Here is a 9607-nt window from a genome sequence, read left to right on the forward strand (position 1 = left end):
AAGGCGCCCTGCAATAAGGCGGTTATCGCCTAGGCCCCAACAAAACCGCCTCAACGCCACAACTATGGTGTTATGTCGGGTTATAAAGGTCAAAATATAAAACACAAAGGGGTAGAAATGGTGTCATAGAAATTTATACGGATAGAAATGAGAAATGCATAGGAATTATAACAATGGAAAGCCCGCAGTTGGGTTTTAAGGTCTGAGCACCTTAACCACATAAGGTAACTGGTCGCCTTGGGCCTCAATGCCTGGCCTGTCACATAACCGAGGCCTGGGCCTTGACGACTATGGAAGTTTTATAAGCCATTAAAATGAGCATGGATTTGAAAATTTAGCTCCAACGCCACCATGAATACTTTATCTAGTAAAAGATATATCTAAGACGAACAACTTTAAGGTGAAATCTCCAAAAGTTCTAACTTCTAACTTAGCATTAGTAATCTGCTTATCACTACTTCAAACTCAACATAGTAATATAGAAGTAAGGTCAAATTCTGTCTTTGGAGTTTGGACTATTGTTGACAAGGTTTTTACTGTGGACTATCTCAGATTCAGTGGGTGGCAGACTGCTTGTGGAGGGAAAGATAGAATCAATTACTCATGTATTTTTGGTCTGTCCAGTCTCTTGGGAAATTTAGGGGACCGTGCTGGTAGATTCAAGTATTCAACTAATGGTGGCTGACCAAAATTTCACTGAAACAGTGCATTTTTTGCCATGAGTTTTCGTTGGCCATTTCGCAGAGGGGGGGGGATGGACGGACGAAATGACCGAAATTTTTGCCAAAACAGTGCATTTTTTTCTACACTGTAGACGTGACTGAAATGACCAAAATTTCAAACGAAATGAACAAAATTTCAACCGAAACAGTGCTGATTCCTTAATTCTCCTGTTATTTTGTCTCGGCCTCGTCGAAATTTCTGAAATTCCAGCGAGTTTTGAACTATGAATTTAGGCCTAATGTGAAAAGGAGTGCTTTAGAGTTTATATGCAACAATCATGTGCAAGAGTATCTAAAAAGAAAGGAATACCAGAATGCTTAACTTAATCTTTAAATATGGGCCGATTACAGTATCAACTAGAGGTCCACTGCTTTGACTTCACGTTGGCAAAAACTATTTTCTAAGTGTCTGATGTGTTCTGGGTTTAGATAACCTTTTTGTGATTGGCACCTTGCCCATCTTTTAATGGATTCTCCCAAAAAAAGAAAAAAGAAAAAACAAAGAGCAGAAGTAAGAAATCATTTTCTCATTTGGTCTTTGTCTTAATACACATTTGAGTATTGCTACCTTAATTCCACCTTGATCCTCTCCTCATCTCTGACCCAACACAATATGAAGAGTTTTCTTACTTGTAAATTAATGTTTTTAGGCACATATATTACAAAAATGAAGCAGCGAGATGTAGACAAGAGTGCCTGACTGGGCCTGCATGGCCTAAATTCGGTCCAGGGATGAGTTATATGGGCATAGGACTACTTGTTTACAGATTAAATCATTAAACTTGTCGCGGACCTATGAGCCCAATAATAGGTAGGTAAGGGTCCATACAAGTCTAGTAATTCAGCCAAGTGTTTCATGTTTTCCTAGTTGCTTTAGGAGCTTAAAATCAGTTTAGTATTAGGAATTAATTTTCTGCTTTCAATTAAAGTCCTAATAGTAGTCTAAGTTAGTTTCTTAGTGTCATTAAGAATTCTAAATTGTGTCTAGAAGTATATTTCCATTTAATATTCTGATTTTAAATTTGCATCATGGTCTGAAGAAGATTTTATTGACATTAATAATATTCTAGTTACGGCCTGACGGCATATAGATTGTGATTGTGCATGGCTTGCTGTTAGTTCCTGACATTTAAATTAATTCATATAATCTATAAGATTTCAAGTCTAGTATCTGATTAGATCGTTGGCTTTCTCTTCCCTGCGCCATAACAGTGTCTTTTTTATCTTGTGGGATCAGTAATTTACTAAGAAAATCCCATCAAAGTTTTTTCTGTGTATTGGATACTTAAAGTAAGGCCCTTCTAACAATTGATACTACGATGCATTTTCATGTCAATGTTGACTAGCAGCTCGAGCATAATTATTGACAATACTTCGTAAATAATGACTTGATCATACATGCATATAATTCATAAAACACATGTGGGCTTCAATAATGTGATCCTTAATTTTGTTATCTTCGTAGAAAAAAGGAGATGGTGGAAGAAACAACACTACAAGTTTCTGATAATGCCCATAGTGATTAAGAGTTCTACAGGCCAGATCTAGGTATTTAGTTTAGTAATCTGTTTTTCCAAGAATTTGGGTAAAGTCGACTGAGATATTGAGAGTTATTAGAGCTTACAGTGCAATTATGAGTTCTGCTAATGAACAATATTGTGATTTTTGAGAAGCCACCAATACAAAAACCTGCTGGCCTTTAAATTCTTCATTTGCACTCAATGACCCGCTCATTTTTCTTTTTTCAGCCCAGACATTATTTTGGCATCTGTAGAGAAACCCAATACTGGCATGCTTTAAACAATGTATGTCCTAAAACTTAATATTAAGCCAAATAACCTGAGCCTACAAAGTGACATTGTTAAATAGAAAGAAATCTAAAACAGCATAATAGAAGCTGCTCCTTGGCATGCAAACAAGTTGAACCAACATTCAAACCAACACAGACCAGGATACAAGATACTTTCGACATCAAAACAGCGTGAAGTTTGGTGCCTTAAAATGCAATGTATCATCAACTAATGGGCCGAATTTCATGCTCTCCCAAGCCTCAACGAAAAAGCACCAGCACAAGGACTCACGTAGTGAACGACTTTAAGTTTAAAAAGCCCATATAATCATAAAGTGATTGTTTAAATACAAATATCTTGCCCTGCTCACATTAAATAACAGGTAGTACTCAATAAGAGGGGTATTGTGTCATGAGACTAGGTTACAATAGGTTTTCAGTTGTTTAGTTTTGAGTATTTGCTTCTCGTTTACTTCTCTGAAAGTCTATCCCCAAAACCTATCCACACGGCAGTTTCTGTAGCAGCAAGAGCAATGATATTGTGAGCCAACAGAAAGGGTCAACATATATTCTTGTGTTTCTCTGGAGTCAATAAGAGGGGTATTATGTCATGAGACTAGGTTACAATAGGTTTCCAGTTGTTTAGTTTTGCCTATTTGTCTCTCCATTATTTCTCTGAACTCTGAAGGTCTATCCCCAAAAGCTATCCACATGTTAACCCTATTTGGCTCTACAAGCTGAAACAGTAATTGTCAACTTGAATAATAAGAAACTCTTTGATCCTACATCAAAAGGCCCAGACCTAACTGAAATGTCAACAAATAGATAGTGGGGGGGAAATGTGTAGAATCTTTAGAACCCACAAGAATAGTGTTGAAGATTTGGTCCGGTTCTCTTAGTTGGTTTGGTTCTATATGTAATGTCCAGATTTGTTGTATCCGCGTGCTAGATAAGGCCTATGAGTCAGCCCTAGGTAGCATGCCTTATTTGTAATTCTCCTCATCTCTATAAATAAAAGGTGGCCTCTGTCACTCTGACAAGCCAACACATTCTCTCAACTATCTTCTCTCCTCTAAATGCTTCTAATAGTTAGACAATCAACCCAAGTTTGGCAATTATTTTTCTCACAAGTATTTGACAGAGGAATCATCGATCAGGTTTTGATATGCAGCAGATTTTCCCTAGTATGATGTTGAGTAATTTCCATGTTATTGCTAAAAATACTGATGCTCTAATCTGTCACCCTTATCCACCAAGTGGTAGCTGTATAGGGCCAAACTGGCATTATACACTTAGAAAATATTTTGGCAATTATTTGTCTCACAAGTATTTGATATGTAGAGCAGATTTTCCCTAGTGTGATGTTGAGTAATTTTCCATGTTATTGCCAAAAATACTGATGCTCTAATCTATCACACATATCCACCAAGTGGTAGCTGTATATGGCCAACTGGCATTATACACTTAGAAAATATCACCATTCATAAAAAAAAAAGAAGAGAATCAGTGCATAACCAATGTACATGTATGAAAATTTAGTAGTTAGAGAACTTAATTCCAGATTTCAGAATAAAGTTTTCTCTCCCCCACAGAAAAATCATATATCGAAAAGGATAAGAATCTTTGAATGGTTTCACCCAAAAAAAAGAATCTTTGAATGGAAAAACTATCAAAAGTAATACACTAATATGTCACCACTGACAGACATAGTTAGAAAACTCGTTTCATTTAAGCATTTCGATCAGACCGAGATGAATGAAATTTCACTGAAACAGTGTATTTTTCCCCATAAATTTCGCTTGGCCGTTTCTGGGAGTAAACGACCAAATTGAGCAAAATACCAAAACGATGTGACAGAAATTACCGAAATTTCGGATATTTCAGTCGAAACACTGGCATTCTCATATTTTGTATAGAGTTTCATTTTGGTGCCTTCGAAACTACCGAAATATTCGAAATTTCGCCAAAGTGCTGGCGAGTTTTTGAACTATGCTGAGAGATATGCATGATACTATTTTCATGTCATAAAAAGAGAACCCTCGATAGTACAGCAAGCACACAACAAAATGAGCAGTTAATATGCACAGCAGTTTTCTACCCCAAAAAAAAAAATATATATATATATATATATATATGCACAGTAGTTTCAAGGAAAATCTATCCTGAGATAAGGTGAGCCTTGGGAAAGGTAATTCCTCAATGGCCAAAGAATAACTAATATAAATACTAAGCTAAGAATGCAATACATCAATTACCTGCACAAGGCGCACCTCAAATGCTGGTCTCTTATCAGACTCATACGCCAGTTGCAGTAATCTTTTGTGTGTGAGAACATCTTCGGCCCTCTCAGAATTCACATCCAGTGCATACCTACAATGCAGCAAATAAATTCCTTCAAAACAAGCATCCAACAAATAAGATGTGAAAAATTAAAATAAAATTTCACAACCTTAGCAAGCCAGACCATAGAAGCAACGAACACAATGACAAAACACCACATAACCCAACCCAGACACAAAATATAATATACATGTATACCAAATGCATTATTTTAAGCATAAAGGAATGAACATGCTCTGTTCATCATCTCGTGTTTCTCAGTCTGAAAGCATGCCAATACAGTAATACTACATTCGATTCGAAAAAGTAATATATTAAAGTGCATTACAAACACGACCTGAAACAAAGGAAAACAGGCAAACAAAAAAGTAGCAGAACGATCAGCATGACCAAAGAATGCTAATAGCATATTCCAGATGCATAAGATTATGATGCCAATCTCTCAAACATCGGAATCAAAAATCTTCATAAAGCAAAACTACAACAAAGAGAATGACAAACAACAGTTAATGAAAAGAAACAATAACAACAACCACACAAAACAAACCATAAAAGAAATGAAATGAAATGGAATTGAGATGAATAAATCTAGGGTTAAGATACCTCGTCGGCAGTCGATTGAAATGAGACCATAGATCGTCATGAAAACCAGGAAGATTAGCCTCCTCGTGATTAGATTCCTTGAGTCGACGAAGCACCTCGTTATACACCTCAAGCTTCTGTTTCTGCTGACGAGGGTGCGCAGGTGATGATGATTCTACAGCTCTGCTACTGCAACTCTCGTTATCATCCATCGTCATTAAAGAATAACGAATCAACAAACACAAAATAAAACAGAGTATAGAATCGAACAATAATCTCGCTTCGAAATAAAAACTAAAAACTATATCCGAACACGAAGAAACAACGCCAGCCTACGATGGCTTTTCATTGCTTACTGTTACTAAAAACAGAAAAGGAGACAACGACGAGAAGAGAGGAGAAGGGAGAGATCGATCAAACGGTAGAAGAAAGAAGGAAAGGCAAATGGAACCAAAAATAAATAAATAAATAACGATTTTAAAGTTTATTTTTCAAGCTTCGTTATTTTGTTGATATTAGTAATATATTTTCTATTATTGTACTTACATGACAGACTGACTACAAACAATAAAAGTGACTTTAGATGGAACAGCGGCGGAAGTAAGTAGTACACTGCACGAGTGTGGTGCTGGGTAGTGGCCATGGGCGCAGCGCACCTTCTCATCGGTTGCGCCGTTTGTTTTTAAAAACAAAAAAAAAAAAGTTTTTTGGATTTGGTGAAGTGCGCACCCCATCCCATGATCCCATCGAGTCATGCCAACGTGGATCCTACCAATATGCTTTATTAGCAACCTCGGGTTTATCTTATTTAAATTGGGAAATATAGAAAGTAAATGACAATGCTTGTCCGTGATATCATCTCCCACCTCCCCCGCTTTATAAAAAGTGGCTTATCCCAATCCACCAATTCGAACCGTTAAACAAACGTATTTTATGCATCTCCGCCGATTTGGTTGCAACTTGCAAGGGTAAAAAAATCAAAATGAGACCGTTTTGAATTCTCCCCCTTTTTTTTTCTTTTTTTGGTACTGTTGTGGGTGAAAACCTCCGATGCTCAGTTCGCCCACGGATGAGCCTGTAAAAATCAAGCGATGAGCACAAAAGAGTCGGTGTGGCTCTGGCCAAGGACTCTCTGACGCTCAAGTCAGGTCTCCAATGCAACAACGTAACTGCGTAGTGAAAGCAATATGAGGAATGATGCTCCATACCTGGGTATTTATAAAATAAGGATGAGATGAGGCGGTTGGGAAAGTCCTAGTATGATAGGCGTCCTTCTTTTGAAAGGCTCTCTCGCGTAGAGCAGAGTGGAGAGCTATTTTCGGGGTCGGACTCTTATTAAGGTAAGAGTCCATGTAAAGTGTGATTTCGTATTGCGCTGGGATCGTGGCTCGATCCTTATCCCGTGATTCTCGGGATGTGCTGACGTGGCCCTGCGATCCCCGATGGGGCGCTATGGTAGCTTCTGTGGAGTAGGGCTCAGTCTCGGAGGTCGGCCTAGGAGGTCGGCCTGGTAGGTCGGTCTTGGCAGTCACATCGGCCTGGGAGGTCGGCCTGTTAGGTCGGTCTCGGCAGTCAACTCGGCCTAGGCTGTCCTGTGTATGCTCGGTCAGGAGTTTATGATTGACTTGTGTGAGCTCGGCTCAAAGCTCGGCCTCGACTTCAGTGCTAGACCTCGGCCTCGGCTTGAGTGCTCGGCCTCGGCCTCGGATTCAATTCCAATACGTTTACGTGGTAGCTTTTGGTTGGTTGGGGGATTCTATGACGCATCACAGCCCCCCCCCCACTCATCAAGGCTCGGCTCGTCCTTGATGAGTGTCATCTTTTGGTCCGCTTAACGGTTCTGTTCTGAGGCTAAGTCTGAGCTCTTTTCCTTCGGCGATTTGACGTTGTACTGTCTGTCAGTTGGGGTGTCTGTGCCACATTACTCGGCGTAATGATGATGCTCGGGATTTTGAACCGTCTTTTGATTTGGATCGTTGAATCACGCTGAATTCTTCCTCTTTTTTTTTTTTTTTGGTATGTACTGGGCCGAGCTGCCTCTCTATGTACTGTGCCGAGCAGTCGGCTCTTTAATCAATGAAAATTTTGTTTCTCAAATTTGTCTAACTGTTTTAGCTCGGCAATTTTAGCCTTCTTTTCCTTATGTATGTTGTTCCATTTGATGTTGTGGCCGAGCAGCCTCCATAGCTGAGCATAATGCCTTAGCTTAGTTTTAGACTTTGTTCAGCTCGGCCATGGGGAGAGTTTGCTCTTGTTGGTTCAGACGTCGATCAGTCTTTGTGGGCTGGTCTTATGACTTGATTGCCGATCTATGAGGATCGGTCTTTGAGGTCGGCCATGTCTATGAGGACCGATTTTACGACTTGGTTGCCGACCTATGAGGGTCGGTCTTTGAGGTTGGCCAGGTCTATGAGGATCGGTCTTACGACTTGGTTGTCGATGACTTTGTTGCCTTCCGTCCTACGAGGGTCGGTCTTTGAGGTCGGCCAGGTCTATAAGGACCGGTCTTACGACTTGGTTGCCGACCTATGAGGGTTAGTCTTTGAGGTCGGCCTCAGAGAAGGAGATCGTCGCCTTCGGCCTTTTGCTCGGCATCTCCGCGACTCCGACGAATCATGCATTCGCCTTGGCTTTTCGGGTGGATTCATGTTCTGGCCCTCCGAGGATGGTGTATATGGGAGCTCCTTTCTCATTGCTCGGCCCGGATCCGTCATCTTTCTTTTCGGCTCGGACCTTATCCTCGTCGCGTTCGGTCCTCCGGCTCTCAGACCTCGGTTTGATTTTCCTTTGATCGCGGTCTTCAGGTCGTCGACTTCCACGTTCTTCTCGGCTCCCCTTGATGTACCGCTTCAAATGCCCTGCTCTGATCAGCTCTTCGATTTCTCGTTTCAGCTGGTAGCACTCCTCGGTGTCGTGGCCTTCGTCCTTGTGGAATAGGCAGTACTTGTTGGGGTTTCGGGATGACCTGGCTTGCATCGATCGAGGTCGGCGTATGTACCCATCGTCTTGAATTTGCATCAAAATTTCCTTCTGCGACCTGTTTAAGGGAGTGTACTCAGGACTCTGAGCTAAGTCTGAGCTCTCGTCTCTGCGGTCAGTCTTGGTCAGCTTTTCATCCCTTCAGTCATCGGTCGCTGACCTTTTCTTCTCTCCCTCGTTTTCATTCCCCTTGCGTGCTTGGAGAATGTCTTCCATGTTCACAAACTCGTTACACCTATTAAGGAGCTCGACCATACTTTTAGTCGGCTTTCGAGCCAAGTCCTTGATCAGGTCTTCATGTGTAAGTCCATTGCTCATCGCAGTGTGAGTTGTGGCCTCATCCAGGTCTCTAACATCCAGGGTTTCTTTATTGAACCGGGAGACGTACGATCGGATCAACTCGTCCAACCTCTGTTTCACGCTGAGGAGGTTCACCGTCGTCTTCTTATGCTTCATGCTACTTTGGAAATGCGTGACGAAGGCTCGACAAAGTTGGGCAAAGCTTGTAATAGAGTTCGACGGTAGCCATGAGAACCAAGAAGTTGCTGCACCCTTTAGGGACGAGGGGAAAGCTCGGCAGGAAACAATCTCAGTCCCGCCGTACATGGTCATCATTGCGTTAAAGTAGTTGATGTAGTCGGTCGGGTCGGTAGTCCCATCATACCGGTCAAAGGGAGGCGGTTTGAACCCTACCAGAAGCGGTGCTGTCATGATATCAGGTGGATAGGGGTGACGCCCGACCAGTGAGTAGGCATCCGGAGTTGCTTGTTTCTTAAGCCCTTCAACTTGCTCGGTCAGCTCCCTTAGCTTTTTCTCCATTTCAGACTCTGGAGCTCAGCCATTTTGTTCCTCAGCTCGGATGGGGTCTTGCGCTTTTTCCTGCTGAAGTTGGCAGTTATGGTTGGCCAGTTCATCCTGATGAGGTTGGCCAACCTGATCCTCTCGCTCGTGTTGACGAGGCCGGCCATTATGGTCAGCTCGGCCAACATCACTTCTCCTAGCGCGCCCGTCATCTCTGTGGTCAGACTCATGTGGGCTCCTTTGTCCATCTCTCTGGCGAAGTGGACTTCGTCGCCAAGGGCTATGGCAAGAATCCTCTTCTTCCCTTGTAGCGCATCGCACTCGGGGCTCTTCACACCGATCTTGGTGTCTCCTCAATCCTTCACCGTCATCGAGTCGTCCAGAAAAGATCAAT

The 9607-nt window shown here is 41.5% G+C and overlaps 1 protein-coding gene across 2 annotated transcripts in view; it reads right to left on the reverse strand.

Annotated features, from left to right (window-relative positions):
• LOC122662080 (serine/threonine-protein kinase STY46-like) overlaps positions 1-5727 on the reverse strand; it is a 64683-nt gene extending 58956 nt beyond the window's left edge. Inside the window, exons 1-2 of one of the 2 annotated variants that reach the window (XM_043857639.1) lie at positions 5455-5727; positions 4767-4881 (exon numbers count right to left, since the gene is read on the reverse strand). In XM_043857639.1, coding sequence (XP_043713574.1) covers positions 4767-4881; positions 5455-5651 — 312 coding nt within the window. In that variant the 5' untranslated portion in view covers positions 5652-5727. The remainder of the gene's footprint in view (positions 1-4766; positions 4882-5454) is intronic. The other variant, XM_043857638.1, reaches the window with a different exon arrangement.
• Between the last annotated feature and the right edge of the window lie 3880 nt (positions 5728-9607).

The sequence above is a fragment of the Telopea speciosissima genome, chromosome 5 (genome assembly GCF_018873765.1).
Source record: "Telopea speciosissima isolate NSW1024214 ecotype Mountain lineage chromosome 5, Tspe_v1, whole genome shotgun sequence".
Classification (NCBI taxonomy): Eukaryota; Viridiplantae; Streptophyta; class Magnoliopsida; order Proteales; family Proteaceae; genus Telopea; species Telopea speciosissima.